General features: G+C 40.5%; 1 protein-coding gene across 2 annotated transcripts; it reads left to right on the top strand.

Moving 5' to 3' along the window:
* The first annotated feature begins 213 nt into the window (after positions 1-213).
* On the top strand, positions 214-24,788 carry LOC145449000 (lethal(3)malignant brain tumor-like protein 4). 2 transcript variants are annotated; one of them, XM_080327458.1, is made up of 20 exons: positions 214-609; positions 1,024-1,124; positions 1,187-1,330; positions 1,391-1,489; positions 1,548-1,602; positions 3,021-3,197; positions 3,471-3,611; positions 9,930-10,123; positions 10,521-10,656; positions 10,716-10,807; positions 16,887-17,112; positions 17,461-17,571; positions 18,655-18,740; positions 19,205-19,347; positions 19,616-19,748; positions 19,811-19,869; positions 20,769-20,836; positions 21,157-21,267; positions 22,470-22,586; positions 24,423-24,788. In XM_080327458.1, exons 2-20 carry the CDS (start codon positions 1,056-1,058, stop codon positions 24,668-24,670), a joined length of 2,409 nt encoding a protein of 802 aa, XP_080183584.1. In that variant the 5' UTR covers positions 214-609; positions 1,024-1,055; the 3' UTR covers positions 24,671-24,788. The 2 variants fall into 2 exon arrangements, with proteins under 2 accessions (XP_080183584.1, XP_080183585.1); XM_080327459.1 differs by having other exon boundaries at positions 1,551-1,602.
* The last annotated feature ends 1,173 nt before the right edge of the window (positions 24,789-25,961 follow it).

Below are 25,961 nucleotides of genomic sequence, written 5' to 3' on the forward strand. Positions count from 1 at the left end.
GCAAATCAAATGATTGTGAGGATTTAAATATCTTTGGCTATGATATGCAGTAAGCGCGCTGTTACTTCAAGTGGCTGCAAGAAGCTGCGGATTTCACAGCGTTCCGTTATTAACACAGGCCCATCATTTCTGATTCTGTTTTGCGGCGATGCTCATACTATATCTCGTATTGTGATTTCGTCAGATATTCTAATGTACTAATTGTACAGCTTGATTTACAAGATTCATGGGCGTCTACCGGTAAAGCGGATTGCATCATGCAGCACCACTTCTTGTGGAATATGTTCGGGGCGCTTGGCGAGGCGAATTTGTATGGAGCATGAATGAAAATAAACATCGAAATTTTCAAGGCAGTATAGAGAAATAGTTTGACGCACTAGTGGCATAATTCGATCACAGTCGCCGGTAGATTAGCCACACAGTACACAGCCATACATTAATTAAAACGTAGAGCAATATTCGCAAAACGTGTGCAGATCAACGAGACAGAAACAGACGTGTTGGAAAATTCTATTATACGGAGGAATAAAACACGCGCATGCGCAATGTACAAGCGTGGTTGAGAATTCTCTCGCGGGAGCAGTCGCGGTCTGAGTTTCATCGGATCAGGTAAGTTCGAAGCATGCGCTGTTTGTTGTTGGTTTTTCTTGTGTTTTAACTCGTTTTTTTCGAATTCTAATCATATACCGTTAAGGCACATGTTTCTTGATGCGTATACTGAACATAATATATTTAAAATGCAGTAGTGTTCCGCTTATATTACGAATAGTTTTAGAATCGCTTTTGTCTTTGAGCCAGTGATATTTCAAACAGCGTCGAGGACGCCATTTCTCTCGCAGGAGAATGAGACAACGCGCGTGTCATATCGCTTCCTCTGTTGGTGCAATGAGTTATCTTTCTCTCTCTTTATTAACAAAGCGGTTCATTTTGACTTTTTCATTGAATAAAAAGCTATATTAATGCTGCTATTCAACGCACTATTACAAGATAGACTTAACATGAAATAATCTCTCCATCTATTAGGTTTAAGCGTGCAGTAAACGACACATATACGAATGATGGATTTGTCCATTGCGTCCGCTAAAAACGCTAATCAAACAATGACAATGCGGACGGCCCAAGTCGTAAGTTTGAAGTGATGCGTGCGTCCGTAAATATGACGCATATAATCGAGCTTTTATATAAGGAAAACAACGGGCTGAAACACCGCGAGGTCGAAGCTAGAGCGAAGACATCTAGTGGGAAAGAGGTCAAGACAAATGGATCATCTACAGACGGTCTGTTATGGCAAAACGGCATTGGAACGTTATCCGGTTGTGATAACTTGAAGGTTCGTTATCAACCGAAATAACTACACAGTCGCAGTGTAAACCGCTTTAAAATTTTACAGTTTCGAAAAACCCGGTCTGGTGAAATTGAATTGATTACGAACGCACCGATTGGCGTAAATAGCTTGAGTCAGAACCCCAGTACGGTGCACGGAGTGAAGGTGATCCGACATATAGCTGTACTGAAACGAATTGTTTATTAACGCCAGTCTTTACCAGCAGGAAGACGGTAAAGCTACCAATCAAAATTTCGTCAGCCCGGCGTCGGGAACAGGTGACTATATTTTCAAGGGTTGGACAAAATGATTTTTGTACTCGATGCTAAGCCGGTGATGAGAGGCAATTTATTCGTGTACTGAAATCGTACGTCCCTTTCCACGAAGAGTTTTATTATCATAAACGAGAATTATTTCTTCAATTGAAAGCTATATCCAGAAACAAACCCGACTATCTCCGGCTGACACTCGTCAGGGGTAATCGTCAGCAACTAGTAGAGAATTAGAAAGATGACCCAAATATCTGATGATGCGAATGTTGATATACAATGTTCTTTCCAAATGCTACCAGTTGCTGACGATTACGAGATACTGTGATATTTATTTCCGTTCGGTAAGGTCTTCGGGAAAGTATTTCAACCTTTGATATGCTTAATTTGCCCTATTTCTTGTCGCTTTCTTTTTCTATACTATATTCTTTACTTTAATTCAGTGTGCATGCCTCCTCTTTACATCGCCTAGGCCAAGGTGGGTGTCAGATTCCATAGACTACTCCTTGTCACTTCGACATCTTCCTGTCTTTTCATTGTATCGCATTTTTTGTGGTGTATTGAACTGATAAAATTGCTAATAAACCAATGATGATGATGATGATGATTAATAACTTTGTTTTTTTGAATTCCAGCCATTCACTTATTAAATTGTCAGGTTACCCTAAAAAAGCTGCACACCAAATCTGGTTCAATTCTAACAAGTATAAGACTCCGCAGATCCAATTAAAATTTTTAATTTATTGGGAAAAATTAAAAAAAAATTCAAATTTTTCTGCCAACCCCATGAAATTGTTGAGTTGTCTTCAAAGACGATGCAAAACAAATTTGACTCAATTCCAACTAGCAGAAGCGGAGTTATTTGAGTTTCTCTCTGACAATTCTCGGATTATCCACCAATCAAGGATAATTCGAGACATACATGTTTGTTAAATTACCCCTGACTACTGTCGGCCGAAAATGTTCGAGCTTATTCCAATACGAATATATTATTCAATTGTATATAGAAGTTCTGTACTTCCAAGAAGCTCTTCGATTACTGTTTCGACGCTTTTTTCCCAACGTGAACGCTACGCATCTCAATTGTAGTATTGCAGCATCCAAAATATGCGGTACGATACAACGCACGTCAACGGAAATACTATTTCTGTGGTGCAGTTATCAACCCCAGTTATCAACCCGTTGTCACAAAGTCCAAGAACATGTGGTTGTAAAAAAATAAATTATCTTCATGTAGTGTAGAACCGGTATTGTTTTCTTTGTGGTCGCATAAAAAGTACTACACATTGGCCTTCTTCATACTCATTTGCGTGATACTGGACTGGAAGCGTTATACTCGATTAGTGATCGCGTCGTTCTGGGACTCGATTTTCCACAGCCCCACTGATTTCATCGCATCGATTTTAAAACCCTCATTATTACTAAAGCACGAACGGGTACAGACACCGAGGCGAAGATCTTGAAAAGCGCGGTGTTCGCCACGTCGTCCGAATCCAACGGTAGAAGCGTCAGCGCGAAGAGCTTTGCGAAAAACGGGAACGCCCGCAAAAACGTTGCCATTCGCGCGAGAAAGGAGTATCAGCCCAAACCCGGCGGACGGCAAAGTAAGTTTATTCGATTCTAATCCGGGGCTTCTTGTGACGATTTCGTTGTCATACTACCGCTTGCAGACCAATCTTGGGCAGCTAGAAAATGTTCAGCTCTTCCAAATTATATTAGAAAGAGATGTTTATGTTTAATAAATCAAGGTAAACATAGATATCATATAAGTGAAAATTTGATGATTTTTTTATTCGTAAATGAATTATGTCAACTTCGTAGCATTTTGTAAATCGGCAGTTTGCGCAAATCTGATTTTCGTGCGTTGTTGCGTTCAGCGTCGGTCGACAGTATGAAGGAAAATAGCGATGACCACAAGGACTTGAAGATTCGAATTAAGCTGCCTCCGTCGCCGTCGCTCGAAATCGGGGCCGACAACTTTAGAAAGCGGAAGTCTACGACCGACATCAGTCCTATGGGTATGTTTCAGAATTGAACGGATTTGATATTTTCAAATCCATACTTTTCATTTCCTCAAGCGTCGCGTAAGAATTAAAAGTGATTAGGGATTTCGTGTCCAAACCCAAGTTCAGCTTCTGATTAATCATCAATCATATATCACATAACAGTAGGTCCTACCATATTTGCAGCACCCAAAGAGAGGACATTTTAGCCGGCAAGTAAAACGAAATTAGAATTGTTTGAGTTTGATGAAGTTTTAATTTCCTTGGTCGTTGTAGACAAAAGTAAATAATAAAGCGAAGCAGAATTTACCAAAACAGACACAATATAAATCATATAAATAATTCAATGATGTGCGGTTCTCTTAACTTTTTCCAATATGGAAAGATCATTTTAACGAGTTCGTGAAAGTGTTTACCAGAAATATCATTAAAATTCTATGCAACCGTGAAGATGCTCGAGACTGATCCAACCAATAGGTCTGTTAAAAACTTACGCCAGAAAAATTTCGACTAGTCCTCATCCTCACATGTAAAAAGGCCCAGATGTTACAGAGAACGCCGAACAATGTTTGCAATAACAATCAAGAAGGGTGGCGAGATAGCGCAGTGGTATAATCCACAGCTGCAACACCAATGGGTTGTGGGTTCGGGTCCGACCGAGGTCGACTCCAGAATTTCTCCTAAGTGTTGGAGGTTTTCTAGGCTCCTCCTCGCCGTCTCATCCGTGTACGCGGTGTCTTATAATAGCCTAGATTGGGACCGCGCTACAAGTCGGCAGTTACGGAATCAAAGATAGGGAAAATCGGCCAGGTGTAAATGACCATTGTAGTCGACAAACACCATGAATACCGCGAAATAAACAAGCAACCAGGAAGGCAGGGCTGGTAGGGATATTTGTTGAAAAAGTATTTTTAAAGCAACCCATTCAGCATGTTCCATGGCTACAATAGTGGACAGTATAAGCAATAAGCAATCAACTCGAAATGCGAAAAAAATAGGATCTTTGGGCATTTCTGAACGTCATCGGAAGACCATTCACTTTTCTTGAAAAAAGAGGACATATGATAGTCCTACATATCACATATATCATATATCATAAGTCTATATGCGATCGAAATCCAGCCAATACCATCAAATCCGGTATGTTCCATTGCAAATCTATTCTCATCTCGGGTAAATTGATATCAAATTCGTAGGCGCCCGCGATACTGCCGCATTTGTGCCGTGACCCTCGAGTAAGTGCCAGCTCTGTATTTGTATATTGTGAGATTACCGCTTGCTGTGTCACGCGATTCTGTCACACGTTGTTATTACCGATTTGTTTGAAGCTAACTGTCTTCGCCGCGATGCGCTGCAGTAAACACGCCATTAGCCTGTAAGCTGTTACTCATTACTGCACAGGTAGATGTGTGCGGACCAGTTCGTCTCAGCTCTAGTACAGTGGCTCTTAACGATTGCTAAACTGGCGAATCCAAACGCTAAACTGCAAGCTTTCGGCGAAGCACAAAGCTTCGTCTGGTCATAAAAACAAAAATCTACCACAATAAACATTCAACTTATTGCTATTTATATAGAACACGGGTACACAAAATGCACTGTGCATCAACAACAGTGTTAAAAGAATAAACAAAACATGGTTTTCATACAAAAAAAGATTATATTTAATCCGTGTCCCTTCTACATGTAGGAGTCTAGTGTGTGTCTTGACCCTCAGCGAACCTGAGGAGACTGCGAGACTGGCTCAGCAAACGCCTGGGGTTCGTGTGAAACCGGTCAAGAACCACTGCTCCCAGTGCCACAAAGTGTACTTTACAGTTTAACTTCATAGATTGAGCTGTTGCAATGACTGGGCGACAACTGTGAATTAGTGCGCTGATGCCGCGCTGATTAGTCTCCAGTACAAACCTGTTCGAGTTATACATTGTAGTTTTGTGAAGATAGTGATGTGCATTGAATGTACAGTATGTGGGTTGGTCCAAGGGCTCTCCGCTTTGCTGAGACTGGTAGGAAATTTATACATGCTAAAATTACGTTCAATGCAAAGTCATACCCCGATCGTTTCTGAAGCTGAAAGCACAATGTGTAAGTATGACACTTCTAAAACCTCTCACGAAAGGCGTCCTCCGAGGACACTTTAAAAAAAGAGGACAAATCCTCGTAAGAGAGGACGTATATGGTAACCCTATTGAAAACAAACATGTTTAAAACACGACCCTTTTTAAACCATGTTTTCTATTGTTAGTTTTAGTCATGGCGTCATGAAATTGTGACGTCACACTGGATCGACAATGGCAATTTTAAATATTAGATGAATATGGCTCCCTTGACAAAAAGGCTTCCGACCCTTGTCTTGAACGGACCAAAAAATTATCTTTAGCTAGGATTCCATCGTTATGCAGGGATTTTTACGATCGGCGGTCGTCATCATCAAACATCCATTCCCTACCAATGATATACATATCAACGTGCTATAAGTGTTTGACCGATGACCGACCGACGATGGTTCCAACCATTCCACATATGGTATAATACGTCCACTATATCGGTTGCATTTCGTCCGTAGTCCCGTACTACATTTTTTTCGAAATTACTTACACAATGATGGTGCAATTATAAAACTTTGAGAAAACTCAATTTTTAATAAATATCATTTTTTTAAACAGTGCCTGGAACAAAGTGTTTTTAAACTCTGTTTTGAATGTAACCGGCAGCTCTATCAATGTCGAAACGACCAAGTACGGTCTCTCAACCTGACAATCACCTTGTATCAAGCCCGATGAAACAGTTTTCACTCCCGTACTTTGGAGTTCGGACTGTCATTTTTAAGCTGCTTTGCTTTTTCTTGCATTGCTTAATGCTCATTCATCGACTGTGTATCATGGAACTCCTACGTGTACATTGTACATTGTACAGATTTTACTTCACTGTTGTTTTGATATGTGTTTTATAAATTCCTATGTATTTTATAAATTCCTAATACCCATACTCGAGCCCTGATAGCTTTTAGCACTTTCGTGTTATTCACGTTTTCGGTTTGTCAATACATTCCATTTCGAGCATAACGCTGTGGAAATAAATCAGAGATTTTGCAATGTCACGTAAATGAATACCCGGGCGCCTGTAATTATCGCTCAATGTGTTGGTGGTGGGGATACCGGGGTACTTGCATTGCATTTTGCAACACTGTCAGCTGATCGAGATATAATAACATGTAGCCTATCATCGCTGATTTGTGATGTCTGTACTCTATATAATGGGGTTAACATACGTCCATTTGGCCATTCGTCCTCCTTTACAGCTTATAGAGCTAAGATATTGGATAGATTGGAGTGAAAATGGGCACAAATGACGCGAAATAGAATATTCGTGGTTCAGTGGAAAGTGACGACCTTTTTTTAGTCAACCCACCAAATTTTTCAGCAGCAATAGCGTAATCGGCTGATTTCAGTTTTGATCAACAAACTTTTCTGATTTCGTAAAAGTCTCCTCCTTTACCGATTCCTCAATATGGTAACCCTATATATCAAGTTATTGTGGACTTGGCCATAACGCGCAAAGCTCGAAAATATCTGGAGAATAGACGACTCGATAACTTACGGCAGCTCTAATCGTAACTGTTCGAAACGACCTACTTGCAGTGGGCAGCGGATATACCCGCAGTGCCGTAAATCAAACGAAACACTCCGCAATTTACATGCCTATATCGGCGGCGCCTAATGAGCCATCAAGAAATTAGATTGTCGGGTTCGGAACAATAAAAAACTCGCATGAGTTGCGGCTCTGCAAAGAGATGTCGAGTTTCTGTCGTATTGTTCTGCGTATCTCTGGGAATCTGTGTTAGTTAGGGTTACCATATTTTGGAAGTCTGAAAAGAGGACACTTTTTCAAAATTGTCAGACTTGCAATACCGGAGGAAAATCCTGAAAAAATGGTAAATTTTTCCCACTTCGTAGTCGGTTGACAAAAAAGGGTCAACTTTCCGGCGGAACGTTACTTCAGTGCTGATTTAATGTATGTCACTCGAATTTTGCCCTATATTTACACAAAGTTATCAAACAAGAGGACAAAATCTCAAATAATAGGTCATTTGGGCGTCCTCCGAGGACACTTTCAAAAAAGTCATAAAAGAGGACAAATCCTCTTAAAAGAGGACGTATGGTAACCCTAGTTTTAGTCAATCCCGAGTTCATTCATTGTTGCTGCGGTTTACTCCTATTCGACAGACGTATTTTGAGCCGAACTCCTCCAGAAATATTCACCGTACTTTAGTCTGGGACTCAGATATGTCGGACGCGAAAAAGCCGCCGGATTATTATTCAAATGCAATATCCGCAAAGTCATGCTCTGGTACAAAATGTCACTGCATATTGTGCTCCTATAGTCCGAGAATGCCGAATTCACACGAACATTATTATCACGAACTTCATCACTTAAGCTTTGCATTATGATTATGATAACTCACACATAACCTCGACACCTTAGCAATTAATGTGTACCGTCTGCCAATTGCTAGTAGTGTGGTGGTAAGGTCCACTACTGCCACACCCAGGTGTTAGAAGTTGGGGTTTGATGGGGGTCGACTTCTGAATCCCTTCTTAAATACTGGAGGTTTATCTATACCCTCCCATCGCCAAGTGGTGTTTTACAAAATGCTCTACTATATAGACAGCTCATGAATCTAACGCAATGGTGTAAATGGGTAATGGCCATATATATCGAAAAAACTTTGAGACCCTTACGGATACAGAATCTCATTCTACATTTGAATAATATACTTATATTTATAACCCGAGGCTGGGGCTGCATTTAAAACAAATGGTTGTTTAAAACACTTTGTTTAAAACATGCTTTAAACAGTTTTTTGAACAAAAGCATTGTAAAAAATTGTTTTTTTTTTCAAGTTGTATAATTATGCCATAATTGAATAGTATATTCATATTGAAGTGACCCCGAATATTTTCGGCCGACACTCGTCAGGGGCAATCGTCAGCATCTAGCAGAGAATTCAAAAGAACAGCATGTATCAACAATCGTCGCACAAAATATGACGTCACCACCACGAAATGTCGAATATGAGAGCGTTCAATGTACTATTTTTAGATGATACACGAACTCTTTTTGTTGACACAGCCTTAGCTGGTGTATTTTGAAAAATGTCCACTCCAAGGCACACAAATGAAAGTGTGAGCGACCCTTTCCGAGTATGCGAAATCTGTCGTCTCGATAATTTTTCGCACAGGCGGGATTATCCAACAAGTGTTTGCCAATTGCAGAATTTATGGCCTTTGATTGTTCCGCATCAATCTTGAGCGGACTTCCAAAAAACATGTTCTATGAGCCTACGGGTGAGCTTCTCACCGAGCGTGTTCTAATGAATCTAGGGACATGCTGATTTATGCGTTTCTGCAAGCGCTTTGACGCTCTTCCCACGTAGCCACAATCACAGTCACACTTAAATTCCTAAATTTTGTAAGTACTTCCAAAAAACATGTATGTATGAGCCTACGTGCAATCATCACCCGATATAGCCAACGTATAAGATATGGGATTGTTGGAACCCTCAAAGTAGTCGATTCAACACGAGGTATATTTACCCTACATTTTCAATTGTCAATGTCAATTCACTATGACGTCACAAATTCGTCACGCCATGACATAAAAAAAAACAATAAAAACATGTTTTAAATAAGGGACTTGGTTTGAATTGATTTTTGTTGTAAATGCAACCCTATCCGAGACCTTTCGAGCTGATACCATTCAGGGGTTACCGTCAGCAAACATTCAAAACTTTCATCCACAATTGTGTAGTATATTCGTATTGAAATATACTTGAATATTTTTCGGCTGAATAATCAGGGTCATGGTCATAGTCATGGATAATCGTCAGAAACTAGTGTAGAATTGAATAGAGCATTGCATATCAACAAGCAACACCTTGTCTACAAGGTTTATCTGATGTGTCTCTGGTACCCCAAACGGAAATCTGGTATAATCGTTGACATATGAGCATTGAGCATGCGATACACTGAAAAGCGACAGTATGACATGGGACACGTTAGCATGCGTCACTTCAGCTTCAGCATGTGACTTATATCCCCAAAACCAACTCCAACCGTCACCATAGCCATGATCTAACCCTAGCCCAAACTTTAAACCACATGATCACATGTGTCGCATGATCATATATGTCCATTGTCCACGGACCATAATTGTGATTGTAATAGTAATCGATTACAATGATTACCGCATTTTCATTTAATCATTATCAAAAATGTAATGAATATGCATTACGAGAATTCGGCTAACACGATTGCAATCGCCGCTTCCTTTCAGGCGACAGAAAAAGCGGGAAATTCGATTGGTCCGCGTGCGAAAGGGCAGGTGGGAGCCTAGCGCCAGCTTCGGCTTTCGAGGTGTTGACCGGGAAAGACCCGTTTCCCGGTGTGAGCCAATTCAAACTAGGGATGGCCTTGGAAGGGGTGGACCCGGTGCATCAGTCGCTGATATGTCCGCTCTCGGTAACAGCGGTAAGTCGATGATGGTCGATCGGAATATTGAGATCATAGCTGGAAAACTAGAAAATTTTCAATTTTTCTAAATTAGATCAGAATTGAATTATATCTACACAATTTTTTTTTCAAATTAAATTAAGTGGAATTCCGAATTACAATGAAATAGGACAAAAATCACGTTCAGCTTACATCTAATCAAGAGAAGTACAAATTTCTGTGCACGAAGCTTTGCTCGTTCCCCTCGATACAGTTCTCCTGAAGCATTTTCATCAACACAAAATATTAGATTAGAATTGATATTAGAATTAGAAATTAGAAACATGTCACAAATTTACTAAGAAATAGATTTCCGCCATTTCGCTCTAATTAGCCTGCTTAAGATACTTTGCTAGTTTTTACGCTCTCGTTTCAGGTAAAGGGATTCCGAATCCGCCTCCATTTCTGCGGTTACAGCGAGAGTTACGATTTCTGGACCAACGCAGACAGTCCCATGATATTCCCGTGCGGATTCTGCGAGAAGACCGGCCGGAAATTGGAACCGCCTAAAGGTACAGATCGACATTGCTTCGCACATGATATTGACGATGAACGCTACCTTTTCCCGTAGGGTTGTTATCGGAGAATTTCCACTGGGAGAAATATATGAAGAAATTCAAGCTGTACGCCGCTCCCGATGTAATCTTTTCTGTCATCAGCGAGGTGAGTATACGTTACTATTGCCTGCTAATATTTCTCGGCATCGGCTATGATACGCGGCCTTGAATATCGCCGTTAGTACCGCATTTAAAGAATAGAATATATGGATTTAAGGCATTTAACTTGGGCGTTGTTAGGATATTCGCGCGCTAGCTAATGACGATAGTAGCCTGGCAGCATGCCAAATTGAGGTTGAATTCTTCAAACCAGACTAATTGAACCAATTAGAGCGAAACGCCGGTAATGTAATTTGTGAAGTGTTTTTTGGTCCAATTCTATTTCAGATAATATTAAGATCTTGGTTGCTTTCACACCCTATTTAGCGTCCACTGGCAACGTAACAATTTTATTTATCACGCGAGCTTTCGGAGCTCCGCTCCTTCGTCAGGTGTAATTCAGATGTAATTTGTGTAATGTGTTTACGTTGTAACCTCAATTCTAATCTAATTTCTCGTTTTCCTGACAACGCTACCGTGGAAATGTGTAGCGTGCGATACAAGCCAAGCTTGCTGTACATACGTTCGTCATTCACGTGTTTATGACTTATGAGGATGAATTCTGATTTGTTATGAACTGATTCAATTTCCTAGTTTTCGCGAATGCAGTAATTCCAATCCTAATGTAATTTGAAAAAAAACTACTCAGCCCTAATTCTAAATTCAACAAATTTGAAAAAAATACTACTCAGCCATAATTTTAATTTCAACAAATTTGAAAAAACTCTGTAGCTATAAACCTAATATAATTTGAAAAAGCTGAACATTTTCTAGTTTTGCCTATGATATGTGAATTTTTATAAAAAAAAGTATATACTCTGCCAAGCTGTTGCGGATTTCCCTCTCTCGATTGGGGCTGAGTCGTTCGATAAAAACGCAGTTAATTTCTGCCGGTTCCACATCACATTCACGATAATTTGTTATTTTTTCGAACATGCCTATTTCATTGCACTTTGCGACAATGTTGTGGGGGTTTCACGTCTTCACAGACATGTCATGTCCGCTAACGTGCGTAGCTTTGCACTACATCGAGGTTTTTATTTTTTATTTGTTTGACATTCGTGGTGTTTCGACTACAGTGATCATTTTACACCAAGCCGATATACTCTAATTGTGATTCCGTATTTACCGACTTGTAGCGCGGCCCACTTCTAGGTTTTTATAAGACACCGGTTGTCCGGATCACGTGTCGAGGAGGAGCCTAGATAAATCGCCAACAGTTAGGTTTGTAATTTTGTAGTCGACCTCGGCCGGACTCGAACCATTAACCCGTTGGTATTGTAGCTGTGCATTGCGGATGGTGTGAACCCGTGAAAGGTTCAGGTCCGCGTGAACGGGAATCTTTTTGAAAGATTTTGTGTGAACGCGAGCGTGAACCTATGACGTCACGTGACGTTGGAATTAGTATTATGACGTCACGTGACGTGACGTCATATTGCTAATTCCAACCCTACATTTCAGTGTAGTGACATACGAGATACCTAGCGACTACTCAGACCACATTATGCCTCAATGCTGAAGTACATGCTGACTTTTTAAACATCAACAAATGTATCAACTGGAGCAATCAAATGCTCTAATAAACCCATTGGATCAATAGCTCCCGTGGCTTTGCCAACAATTTCGACGACGACTTTATGCCGTAACGGTCCAGGTCAGACCGGACAATGCATTCGGAGTCTGTTCATAGCTGCATTGATGTTGAGCAGAGTGTAAACGGGGTTCTATACTTGCTACACTTGCTACCGATATTACCCCATAAACAAGTTATACAGTAGCCAGCCAACACCCCAATCACACGGATTTGGATTTCATAATGCAATAAACATATCAAATCAAGATGGATCCCGTACGCTTGCGAGATTTTTTACATTAGACAAATATGTATTCTTTACATAAGTTGCGTCGATTGGTTGAATAAGCATTATTCACAGACTACCTACATGTAGTGCATTTCATTTTTGATGTGTCGTTGCGGGTCAAGCTCTCAGCAGAGAGTAACTAAATATTCCCGAACAGAAAGCTGAATATTTCGAGCAAACTTTTGCAACTAAGCAAGTAAAATATTTTAAGATGGGCAAGCAAGGTTCATGATTTAGTAAGCAAGTAAAATATTTTAAGATTGGCAAGGTGCATGATTTAGTGTTTATTTTTTATGTTGCCAGAGCCATGCATAGAGTGCGGTCCTATTGTTAAAAGGAAAAGAATTTAAATCAAAGATGTTATAATGACATGAAAAATGGTAATATATGAAAAAGGTTTACAGTGCAGAACCTACCAAGGCTCGGTTGTGAACGTGAACCTCTACATTTCCGAGGTTTACACACAGAACGCGAACGGGAACCTCACGTTTTCACCATCCCTACTGTGCATCATATACCTCTGCACTTCCAAAGTGTAAAGTATACTCTCGAAACTATAATTTTCGCTGTTAGATTAACTATTAGTGGTCAGGACGGCATTATTTTAGGACACGAAAAGACCGCTCTCGCGACTCGACTATAAGCATTGGAATTAATGCCCCATTGAGTTTCCGGCACTCCAATCATTGTACCCGTCTCTTCTCTTGATACGCTCTATGGTCGCAACTCGCAACAACCTCGAAGAATTATCCAACACATGCAATGCAACAATTACCAAAAACGTCTCATATCGCTGGATCGCAGACACCGCATTGATTATGTGGTCATATCTCAACAGACATGTGCCATTATATCCTCCATGAACAAGATGCACTGGTCGCTGTGACTTCTAACCTCGAAATCTGACTAGCTATATTTTTGCTAATTCCAGGCGTCTTCGTATAGAGGAGTCATTGCACGCGGTCATAAACAGGGGTTATGTTTTTGAACATATTAAACTAGCTCAGCGGTTCCCAAACTTAACTGACCTGGCGTACCCTTACGCTAATCCGCAAACTTTCTGCGAATTTTCGCTGAGTCACATGAACAAAAATGTACCACATTACACATTACTATAGATTGCTGGCGCACAAAATGTACTGTGTATCAGCAACAGTGTGAAAAGAACGGAACCAATAAAACATGATTTTCACAAAAAAATGTCATGAATAATAATACTTGCCGCAAATTAGAGGGACTTCCGCAGCAGCGCCGTTGAAAACCGCTCGACTGGCCAGTCGAAATTTGGTGTCTTAGTACCAAATTGTAAAAATAATTGACATATTAGAACTGACCAACATAGAAAATTTCCAGCTTTTGTAAATTAGATTAGAATTAGGAGTATAGCTATGCCTTTTTTCCAAATTAGATTGGAATTAAAACTACTGAATTCGCGGAGACTTGGTAATTTTATCAAATTCACTTCATATCGAATTAGAGGACTTTCTCATAAGCATGAGGCTCGTTTCGCGCTATAGCCTACAGTTATCTCGAAAACCAGAAATCAGATAAGAATTAGGGCATCGAAACATTTCAAAAAGTAGATTTGAATTAGAATACCGGGATATCCATCTAATTAGTGTAATTTGACTACTACAATTATCTAGTTGTCCAAGTCTGCATCTTCCTATACACATTCTGGTGTATGTGCACTTGTGCAGTCGGGTTATTATATAATGCAATTCAACAAAGTTAACGAAAAATGCTTGAAGCATTCCACAGAAAGCGTCGGCTTATTATGAAACATTCTCTTACCAATTAATTGAAAAGTATATTCATATTGAAATGGGCCCGACCCGACTATTTTCAGCTGACACTCGTCAGCAACTATAGCATAGAGAGAGAATTTCTAGTGAGATCATATTCTCATAGGTAGCGGACTCGTGTATATTGACCATTATTGAATTGGATAGTGTTATTATGTGAATTACATCAGCCCTTTGGTGTTAAAGCTGTACTATCCTATCCGCTGGAATCGTTGTACGTATATACCAGATATATCTGAGTTTTAGATATTCCTGGTATACACTATATATGCTCCAGAACGATTCCAGATTTGTAACAGGTATTGTGATCCGTTTTTATGATGTCTTCGTTTCATAACGTGATACCGACTCCCATTTCGCTATTGTATCAGACTGCCTTACGGTGTTATTATACCATGTCGCCACCTTGGTGATACGAAAATATTCCGTGCATTCCTGCACTGCGCGAGTGTGTCATCACTGCGACATAGCGCGAAACCGCAAGTTAAATCGTCAACTATCGCAAAAAAGCTGTGCGAAATTCCCCTGGGAAGTGGGATTTTCCGCTGGTCGAAATTGCCAAGCATATACGCTATGATGTAACATGCCGAAAAACTCCCAGATTCACCACAACGCGGTAGACACGACAACATCACCATCTGCATGTACAGATGCATCTAGCAATTCAACATTTATATCCGTGTCGTTAAAAAATGTCTTCTATGACATTGTTAGTGAGGACTGCGGGGTGCTATTACCACCGCAGAAGGTAGTAGCCTACACATAAACAGAAGCCACCTCACTGCAAGCCGGCGACTTCCTATGTCGTCTCTTTGTGTGTATTTTCCACTTAACGACAACTGCCAGGAGTTTGAAAACTAGATTTAACTAGTAAGTTTCATTGCCATGATTCATACCTCAAGTCGCGGTGGAGATTCAGAAAATTCACGTCCTCGTTTACAGTGTGAATGAAAATGGTGGATTTCTTTTTCCGTTTCCGCCACATCATAGGGTGCAAAGCAATGCAACAACGGCACTTTCTATTACAAGATTCAGCTTTCACACCCACACATATTATGTCAGTGTATTAGGTTGATGTGATAACGCATATATAGCCTATTCGCTGACATTGACGCCCAATTATGTGAAGGCAATAAAGTGCACGCTGAGTACGAAGTTTTTGGAAAACTGGACCAAAAAAACAGAAGAGAAAATGCCAATACGAAATCGTTATATGCAGGTTACAAGGGGGATATCATAATTAGGGCTGGGCAAAATCGAGTACCTGAGTGATTCGATTCTGAATTACGTAATATGCTTCGAGTCGAGTCGAGTATTCGAGTATCACTGATTATGACGTAATAACAGTATATAAGATTTCAAGGATCAAATATGCACATTTAATGCCAACACAAAGAATATAATGCCGGTTATTCATCACATTACCTATACTGTCGTGTTATTTCGGCCCTACCGATTTCATTTCACTTTGTGAAAATGTTGTGGGACGATCATGACTTTGGGAATGTGTTATTCCCAGTAACGTTCGTAGCTTTGTACTATGTTCCGTATGCTGCAGTACTGCCAATCAAGGTTTCAAGGCTCCCACAGTGGAAAATAGAACCAAAACTATAATTCTTGTCGATAAAATAACTTTCAGTGTCGAGGAGCGTATAATTTCAGTACTCGAAAAAATCGTATTTTGCTACTCGACTCGAATCATTAAAATAATTACTCGATTCAGATTCGAGTACTCGAGTCATTGTGCCCAGCCCTAATCATAATATAATGCCGTATCAATTCTGACTCGAATGAATCAAATTCGATCGTCCGCGTCTACAGGTAAATCTTGTGTATTCCTCATAACGCATACGCAGGACCAACGCCGGATTACGACTGAAACAAATGGAGCATAAAAATACGAGAGCTTATGTCGGCGTTAAAGCCACCATCATGATATTGTGCCTATTCCATTACCCGCTAATAAAGGTATTGATTGAATAGAACCGCTATGATCCGTAATAAAGTATTCATGTGAAAAACAATGGCCTGGATTTCGATGCAACATTATGAAATCATTTGACTGGTCCGGCCCGCAAGCGATCTGAATGGTTGAATCCGACCCGCGACGACAGTTGAGTTTGACACCGCTGATGTAGAAGATTCGTGCGTGCGTGGAGCATGCACTGTATAATATACATGGCTGGCAAATGTCTTAACCATGACGTATGGTGCTAATAATGCCAACGGCACTTTCGCACCCGATTCAATAGGTTAAAACGACCCAAATACACCAATCCTTCTGGAGAGTTGATTGTCGCGGGGGTGTAGTGAATTCCCGCCTACTTGGAAGTCGGCGAAATATACGATTTCTTTCGCATGTACAATGTGTATACCGTGTATTAGTAAGCCCACAGGCGTAATCGTATCTCGTCTGCAGGAAAAGGATTGCAGCTTCAAACCGGAAGAGAAGTTGGAGGCCGTCGACAAGCACAACCCAGACTTGATTTGCGCAGCGACAGTGGCGGATGTAATAGGCGAGAACATACTGATTCACTTCGACGGATGGACGCACGACTTCGACTACTGGTGCACGGCTGCCTCGCGATTGATACATCCCATAGGATGGTGTAAGAGAGAAGGGAAGACTTTAACACCTCCGGAAGGTGAGAGGCCATCAGAAATTACAACGCTCTGACCTCGATATCCAATTAGAAAATCTTATGTGATCATCCAAGATCACTGTGCAGTGTGCATTGCAGTGAAGAGAATTGGAAAGAGAATTTTTCGTGCCGGTCACGTCATATCTAGTGATTACGATTGTTGATATGCAATGTTCTTTCCAATTCTCTACTAGCTTCTGGCCATTACCCCTGAAGTGTGTCAATCGGAAATGCAAATATTCAGATTATTATGTCAATACGAATATATTATTCAATTGTATATTGAAGTTGTGAAGCTCTTCAAATGTTTTTTAGTATTTATACCTGTGACTCGAACGATCATTTGTTTAGGATATCCTCATCCGGAGTTCTCGTGGGATAGTTATCTAAAAGAAACCAACGCGACGGCTGCAAGCGAGAATTCCTTCGTCAAGAGAGCAGAGCCGCACGGACTGGAAGCAGGTGTGTAATTTTCTTTGAGGTGTACTCGCTGTGAGATTGAGATTCATTTCAGCAGAATTCAGGCGGGTGAATGCTGACCGAAAATGGAGTATGATTAGACTTTCCCCATTGTACGATATAGCAAGGCAGCAGCTGAACTGCAAATTCAGTTATTTCTGATTATCGGCAGATGACGCCAAAGAGCAACGTCAATTACAAGTGGTCGTTCAAGTTCTTTTCGCCACATTAAATTTCGTGAAAAATGACTTGAGTGTACGTTGATGTACAACATATAGGGCTGTGCTTTTCAACCTGTGGGATAGTCTTTTTGCGAATGAAAAATATTGCAGCAGTGGATAAAAATCGTGCTTTTTTCTACTTTTTTGACGTGGAATAACTCAAATAAACTTGATAAGACATTAGGTCCAGTGGCTTTCTTAACTTTAGTCGTTGCGACGCATTTGTAAAAATAAGTGTTCACTCTCTTTATTTGGTTTTTGTGTAGTATTTATTGGTTGGTTTGTGCGAATGAAGTTTTTGAAAAAACTATGTGCGGATGGTTCTCAAAAAGGTTGAAAAGCACTTACATAAGCGTATTCACTTCATTACTCCAATGGAGAAAAGAAACGTTTGAAATGATCGTATTTTTATATAGGCATAGAAATTAAGTCCGTATAATCGGGTCTCGAAACATAATAGTATATAGGACATTTTGCAGGAATTTAGGAATAGAACGTTATATTTCTGTCGCTCGATGTTTTTGCGGCATATACGTCGACTCGTGTAGCCCAGCAGTACCCTGCGTGCATGATGTACATAATAACACCGCTTGACAGGGACTAGCCTACTATCCCTCTGGAATTCGAACTACAAAACCAACCCGTAGATTTAAAGAGACACCCACATTCGCCTCGGTGTTAAGAATATTGTCTTACCATCTTCGCATCGCCGTTTTTCTGCGTATTGTAGCGCTAGTTTCCTTGCAAATATATTATTCCAATTGCGGAAGTACGGTTTGTCATTCGTGGAAAATACTTTGTTATTCGTCTCGATCAAACCTTTTGCGACAGTTTAACGCTGATAAGCCGGATGTTCTCGATTTAGGCATGAAGATCGAAGCTGTGGACATACGAAATCCGATACTGATCCGGGTCGCTACTATCAAGTCGGTTGATCAATACAGAATGGAGGTATATGGGGGAGACATTTGATACTTGAATCCTGATTACCCATGAGGTCATTTTTAATATTAAAAATAATAATAAACGCCGAAGTCTACAGACATATAGAAACTACTGGGTTATCGAAATGCCCCACTAGAACTACTCACTTTTTAAAAATACCAACTAGAACTAACAACCTTTACAATACGCAACTAACTAACTAACTAACTAAAACACAACTAACTAATAAATGATAATACGAACCACTGAATTGTAAATGTGTTCTCTAGCTTTTCCACGACTTATTTGTTTAATGTGTAACTAGAACTCTAGAACTACTCACTTTTCAACGTCTGCATTTAAAACTACAACTACAACTTCCCCCAAAAACAGTATAGTTATAGTTGATCATCAACTAACTACATTGATAGTTTATACAAGTCTGAAAGTCTTCGTCTCGTCGAAATACTAATCGGCTCCTCATTTCCAAGATACATTTCGACGGTTGGAGCAGCATCTACGACTTTACGGTAGATCTGGAATCTCCCGACATCCATCCACCGGGTTGGTGCGCGAAGGCTAGCTATCCTCTGCAGCCTCCAATGACGGAGGAAGACAAAAGGACAGTTCCCGGGTGCGTGTCATTACGCCGGTATCTTTACGGTTCCCGTTATAGCGGTACTATTCAATTGTTTATAGAAGTTCTGTACCTCGAAGTAGCTCTTCAACTATGTATATATATATTCCTAATTCTAATTAAACTTGTAAAACTAAACTCTATAGCTCTAATTATAATCCAAGTCACGAAAGTGTGTTTATATCGCGTGAGACAAGTAGTACTAACAAGTTGCTTCTGCGCCCAAATCGAAAATAACTGCAATGCGGCTGTTGTCGCTTTTCAGACAAAGCGGCTGCCCACTACCTGGTTGTATAGGCGTCGGACATATCCGCGGGTCCAAGTTCGCGGGTCATCACAGCGAATTCGGATGCCCCTACTCGCAGCAGAACTATCAGAAATTCAAGCATCCTCTTCTGGTCAGTGCCACATTTACGTCCGTGTTCTTCCGATTTGCGTAACCGTTTTCCCGCCTGTTCAGGACCGACTGACGAAATCCAGGTATTCCACGAGTACGCAAGAAATGAGTGGTTACAAAAGGTATAATTATTTTAACGTCGTGAACACTAACCGCATTGTAAACGGACATCCTGTCGCCGATTTCCTTTCTGGCGCAAATCAGGTGTACTTGTACGGCACTTTCAGGCGAAATTGAATAACGACAAAATTGTTAGTTTTCCCCCATTTAATTTGAATAAGAAGTATAGCTACGCATTTTCTCGATATTATATTAGAATTACAACTACTGAATTCGCAAAAAAACTTGAAAATTGAATTAAATTCCGAAAAAGAAAAAAATGCAATAATAATTAAGTTCGGTTCGTATCAAATCAGAGTCCATTGTCTATCAGTGATTAGCGGATATCGATTTCTAAGAATCCGAATCCGTCCGACAGCTCGAGTCTCTTAGTAACTATCCGTCCAAACCCGAACAATCTTGTCCAAAAATCCATGCGAATCCGAATAATGTCGTCCGCAATCCGAATCAAGTAACTTTTCCGAAGAATCCTAATTATACAGCTGAATTGAGCTAAGATTCGGGCGTAGTCTTTACAAAGGATAAGGTTATTGTTAACTGATTTATATTTGCTTGGACCTTGGACAGAACTACTTAAGAGTGCTACCAGTCCTATGATAAGGTGTTTACTGTCCGTGTTTGGTTGTCGAGCTGACGATTTGACTTGAACGCAAAAGTCGCGTCTGGTCAGAGCTATCCGGAAATATCCGAAGCAAAAGTTACAACTACCCGAAAACATACGAAACAAAATCCGCAATGGAAACCGTATCCGATCCGACTGTCTCAAAATTATGCAAAATCCGTCTATTGCTATAGATGTTGTTATGAAAGCAATGCTACGTGATATCACGTCAATACAGACAATGTTCCCATCACACTAAACAATCAACTAAAAAATGAATCGCGCGTTTCTATTCAACAGCGGTTCGGACGGCGAAGGGAATGAGCGTTCGTCCAAAATTCGTCGAACGCGAAAATCGATACTCGAGGGTAAGTAGTCAGCGTCGCCACTCAAATGGAAGTATAACATTGACCGAATACCATTGAGTTTCCGTGATACAGAGGCTAGCTTATATCACGCAATTCCCATAAGAATTTCAATCATAAAACTACTTTCCACTTACCCCTGACGAGTGTCAGCGGGACATATTCGAGTTCACTTCAATATGAATATATTATTCAATTGTATACTGGATTATGTACCTCCAAGAAGTTCATTCTACTTTTAAAAATACTGACCACGTCCGGGTAATAAATCCTTACCTTGTCGCAAATATGTGTCGCTGTCACGGTTCCGTTTTTACCCACAGCCCAGCGGCAGTCTCCGGCGAACGCCCAGGACAAGAAATCACCCAGTCCCACTGCTGCGGACAAGAAAAAGACGGTGGTATCCAGCAGTCAACTCTCCGACCTAATTGACAGTACGCATTTTCAATAGTCGCTCATTGTATCTATCGCATTTCGACGACGTCATCCAGTTTATACAAACTTTACCAGCCTAGTTAGTTGCCGATCAACTAACTACCGCTTTTTTGAGTAGTTCTAATTTGGTTTGGTTTGAGCTCTGGTTCCATAGAATTAAAAGGGACTAGTTCTAGTTGTAGCTTGAGTTCTTGTTCCAAAGTTTAAAAAGGGAGTATAGTTCTAGTTCCAGTTTGAGTTCTTGTTCCTAAGTGTGAAAAGGGAGTAGTTCTACTTCTAGTGGCGCATATAAAAATAAATTAGGGGCCGAACAAATGGATAGCATCTGTCGTCGTTTGGCGTGAATCGCGATACCGGTGTTCTGTCGTCAGTTGTTCTTGCATACATTGCTAGCCCAGAGTTATTATTCACTGCTAACCGTGGCGTAGATAGGGGTAGGTTTTTGGGGTAGAAACCCCCTCCCATTTCAAACTCAAATGTAATTTTTTAATGAACGAGAATTGAATCTACGTAGTTCTGTTTTAGTTAGCTCCCAGTGGTTACGCTTGGGTGGGCAAGCAGTATCTACTACTGAGCAATCTAAGAGCAGCATAATTGGTAGTGCTATAGCTGGCGACCCGAGCGCTGGAAGTTAATATAACTGGTCTTAATCGAAATCTAACGTTGTACTGCTTCCGTAAATACAAATTAAAGTCTTGTCAGGTCAATGGAACAACCCGAAACACCCCTTCAAGTCTGAAGATCGGCATTATTCCCACAATGGCAGTGCCGCAACAACGACCAATTCCGTCGAGCGATTGGAACATTTCCGATTTTCAGACTTTGAAGGCTGTTTTGATGTGGTTCTATTGCCCTGACAAAATTTTAATTTGTGTTGTTGGAATAAGTGCGACACGAGCTTTCGATTGGGACTGGTTTTATTCAACTTCAGCGCTCGGGTAGCCAGCTATAGCACTACCGGTTATGCTGCTTTTAATAAGAGAAACTGTTTGCCCAAGGGTAACGATGGGTTTTGCGGGGTTCTAGTAATCTATGCGGGAGTAGATTAGTAATCCATGGTTAGTTGCGAATTTTTAGAAGTCGTTAGTCCTAGCAGCGAGTTTTGAAAAGTGAATAGGTCTAGTTCTACTTCTAGTTGAACATTTTCAAAGTTCAGTAGTTTGTACTGAACAAGTCCGACGTCGTTGTATGCTATCTGCAGAACAAGGGAAAAGCCATTATTCTCCGCGAGATCATGTAGTATTCATTTCGACGCTTTCTTCCTATCCCAACTATGATCTACCTCTGTGCTGGGATCAACAAACCAAGATTCTTCCAAGTAAGATATTGCATATTTACGGAGATGGCCGGTGACGCTACGCTAGAAGGTCCGCATCAACCAAGTGTGTGTGTGTTTCACTGCATGACTTTTCTCATAATGCCGACTCTTATTATATTCACGCAGGCCTACTCGGTGCTCGTCATAAACTAAAAAAGACTGGTTCACGTCTGACTTCAGTAAATATATATTTGGTGCTCCAAATCGTGTTGGAATGTCGGTCTTCAGCCGCACCTTTCATCTCTTGACGTAACATTGTTTGTGAGTGAGGATGAACGATAATCAAGTGCACACTGATTGCATTATTCAAAGCACGGAGCTTTTAATCAGAATGTAACGATGGCATCAAACAAGATTTGAACTTGAATACGGAAACAGTGACTTGTATTACAACGCTACGCACGTTAGTAGAAACGACATACCTGTGGAGTCGTGATCAACCTGCAGCATTGTCACAAAGTGCTATGAAATAAGCATTCTCTAAAAATACCAAATGATCGTTAATATGATGATGGTATTATATTCTTTGCAGTCGCCGAAAACGTACATACTTGAATTTTCCGTGGTTAGTCTTTTGGTGACGAGACTAATTACCTTATTCGTGTTTGTAATTGTAGAAAGCGTCGCCGTAATTTACAGTAACAGATCATACATGCAAATTAGCTCGTGGTGACTATAAGTAGGTCAAAAATGTCGGATTATGCCGCGGGCTTACTCGTAAATTAGCCTACTTAATTTGGTCCGGCTTGTATTTTCGGCGCCACAGTATTTGTTGAGATGACCTACTTAATCCGTGGGGTGCATCTGCCGCTAAGCAAACAATAGGGAAATAAGCGGTCGTTAATGATGGTAGTATTCTTAATAGCGCTTGGTAAAGCATTTTGAAATGCAGACTTTGATTTCAGCTTAAAAATATTGTTGTTGTTGACGATCACAATAACCTATTCTCCTATTCCCAAGATCACTATCCTCACTAACTGATACGGCTTCGGCGATGGTATTCTATCATTCCATGGTGGGAGAATTAGTTGATACGAATGGGCGTATTGCCTTGACGTGCAATGGCCCAGACACTGCCATAACCGCGACGCTTAAAAATGCTCGGAGCTTCCCCACAAGTCCAAGCTTTACGAGGGGATAGTTTTCTAGCAAGTACCGTGTCTAGCTAACACCGATATCGATGCTTGTTTTAAAGTTAGTTCAATTTCCATGTTTTTGCGGATTCAGTAATTCTAAAGCTAATATAATTTCGAAAAGCTGGAAATATTCTAGTTCTCTTAGAGCGCCTCTGCACACTATAATGCTAGTCGGTGCTCGGCCATGGCAAGCTCTCCTACCAGAAACGCCGAATGGCAAAGAAGGACATAGTTGCTTTTTTTATATTGGCGATTTTTAAACCTACATGCTGTTGCTGGCTATACACCAGACTTGGATAACTAGATAATTCGAGATGTCTAATCAGACTAAACTGAGCGAAATGCTGGTACTGTAGTTATAATCCAATTTGTGAAATGCTTCTATGCCCCAATTGTAATTCTAATTTTAATCAAGTTTTTGCTTTTCCTGAAAATGATACAGGTGAACTGAATAGTGCGAAACAAGCCAAGTTTGCTGTACAGACATTTTTCTTATGAATATGAACTCCTATTTGATATGAACTGAACTTTATTCAATTTCCAAGTTTACACGAATTCAGTACTGTAATTCTAATCTAATTTGGAAAAACTGCAATTCTAGTCTAATTTGAAAAGAAAACTGTAGCTAAATCCAATTTGGAAATGCTGAAAATTGTATTGTTCTATTATGCGATAATAACCCGTACCCATTCTTCGGCAGACGTTCGTGGCCTGAAGGTGCAGGAAGTGTCGAAATGGAGCATATCGCAAGTGTGTTCCTTTGTCGGCGACATAACGGGTCGAGCAGAGTACGGCAAAATACTGGCGGCCGAGGAGATAGACGGTGAAGCGTTCTTGCTGTTAACGCAGGTCGACATCTCCAAAGTTTTGAACATCAGACTCGGCCCGGCGCTGAAAATCTACAACGCGATCCTGCTGATTAAAGCAGCCGACCACTTGCCGCTTTGAAAGTCACGTCGACAGAAAGTCACGCCACCACGTGCAGTGCTGGGAGGGTTTGCGGTTATCCTGCAATGTTGTTCAAGTTGAAAGCCTTTTTTGTAAATACATATTTTATATAGCTGAATCGTTGTGTTTTGCGCGGGGATTTGATGTCGATTGGGGAGTTGGCGTAGACTTTGCAGAGATGGGCGGATGTAATATTTTCACGTCCACATCCAGCTTCAAAATAATCGACATTGTAATGATGCATTCATTACGTAAATATGTATATACAAAATCCGAAGTTTATTCCTGAAGCCTTATCCCAGTGGTTCTCAGCCGGGGGTCCGCGGACCCCTAGGCGTCCGTGAAGCATTTCCAGGGGGTCCGCGAAGCCTCCAAATTTGTAAAATGGTTAATAACATAATTTGTATTTCTTTTTATTGGAAAATCACGTGGCAGCTTCGCTTCATTGCTAGTAAAACTGAATAACTCACATCACCAGAATTGCCAACTGAGATGAAACTGTCCAGACTCATTTTAATTGCCAATAGCCTATTGATGCAAATATTCTGCTATTTACAGATGTTTTGTTGGGGATTGTGGAAAAAATGAAAAAAGTTTGGTTAGTAAGGTGACCTCGAAATGTTTACAAAAATCCATTTTCTCCGGTGATATGCATGACCATTTTTCCGTAACAACTTCAAGATGAGCTGCTAGATAGAAATGACCAGGCTTGACGCTATATCTTCATTAAAAAAATTGTTTGTTGATTTCGGTACCATATTTGTTGCGATCATACCCAAATGTGCCGTCGGAAGCGTTACGCGTTGTTATTACATTCGCCACCACCTATCTTTGTTAGGATGGATTTTTGCCACTCGTTCATATCAAATCAAAAGCGCGGATTCGTAGGACGTGGCCACTTATTTCAAGAAATGCAGTTGCGAAATTCTTTTGAAATAATAAAAGTCAACCTAATTTCTACATAAATAGTATGATGTTATTTTCAAGAAAAGTCATTTTGTTGATGTTTATCACTGGCCTAGAATTATCATTTGCACCAGACAGACGAATGCATGATAATTGAGCTAAATTTGAACTAAAACTTCTGGGGTCCGTGAAGGTCCAAAAGGGGTCCGCGAAGGTTGAAAACCACTGCCTTATCCGGTCAAAATGATCAAATCAGATTTTTGTCAAATCCATTCTCGTCTCTGGTAAATTGACTCGGACTAGGCAAACTTAGGAACTGGGCGTTCGGAGTATATTTGATATTATTCTCCCATGGCCGTTAGTGCGTGCGGATCGACAAATTCTG

This window comes from Botryllus schlosseri, chromosome 10 (assembly GCF_051294905.1).
Source record: "Botryllus schlosseri isolate E-star chromosome 10, Bs_hap1, whole genome shotgun sequence".
Lineage (NCBI taxonomy): Eukaryota > Metazoa > Chordata > Ascidiacea > Stolidobranchia > Styelidae > Botryllus > Botryllus schlosseri.

Coding starts and splice junctions, on each gene's coding strand:
- LOC145449000 (XM_080327458.1), top strand. CDS start 1,056: ATGATGGATTTGTCCATTGCGTCCGCTAAAAACGCTAATCAAACAATG. Junction 10,124..10,520: donor GTCCGCTCTCGGTAACAGCG/GTAAGTCGATGA, acceptor CTCTCGTTTCAG/GTAAAGGGATTCCGAATCCG. Junction 18,741..19,204: donor TTGATCAATACAGAATGGAG/GTATATGGGGGA, acceptor CTCATTTCCAAG/ATACATTTCGACGGTTGGAG.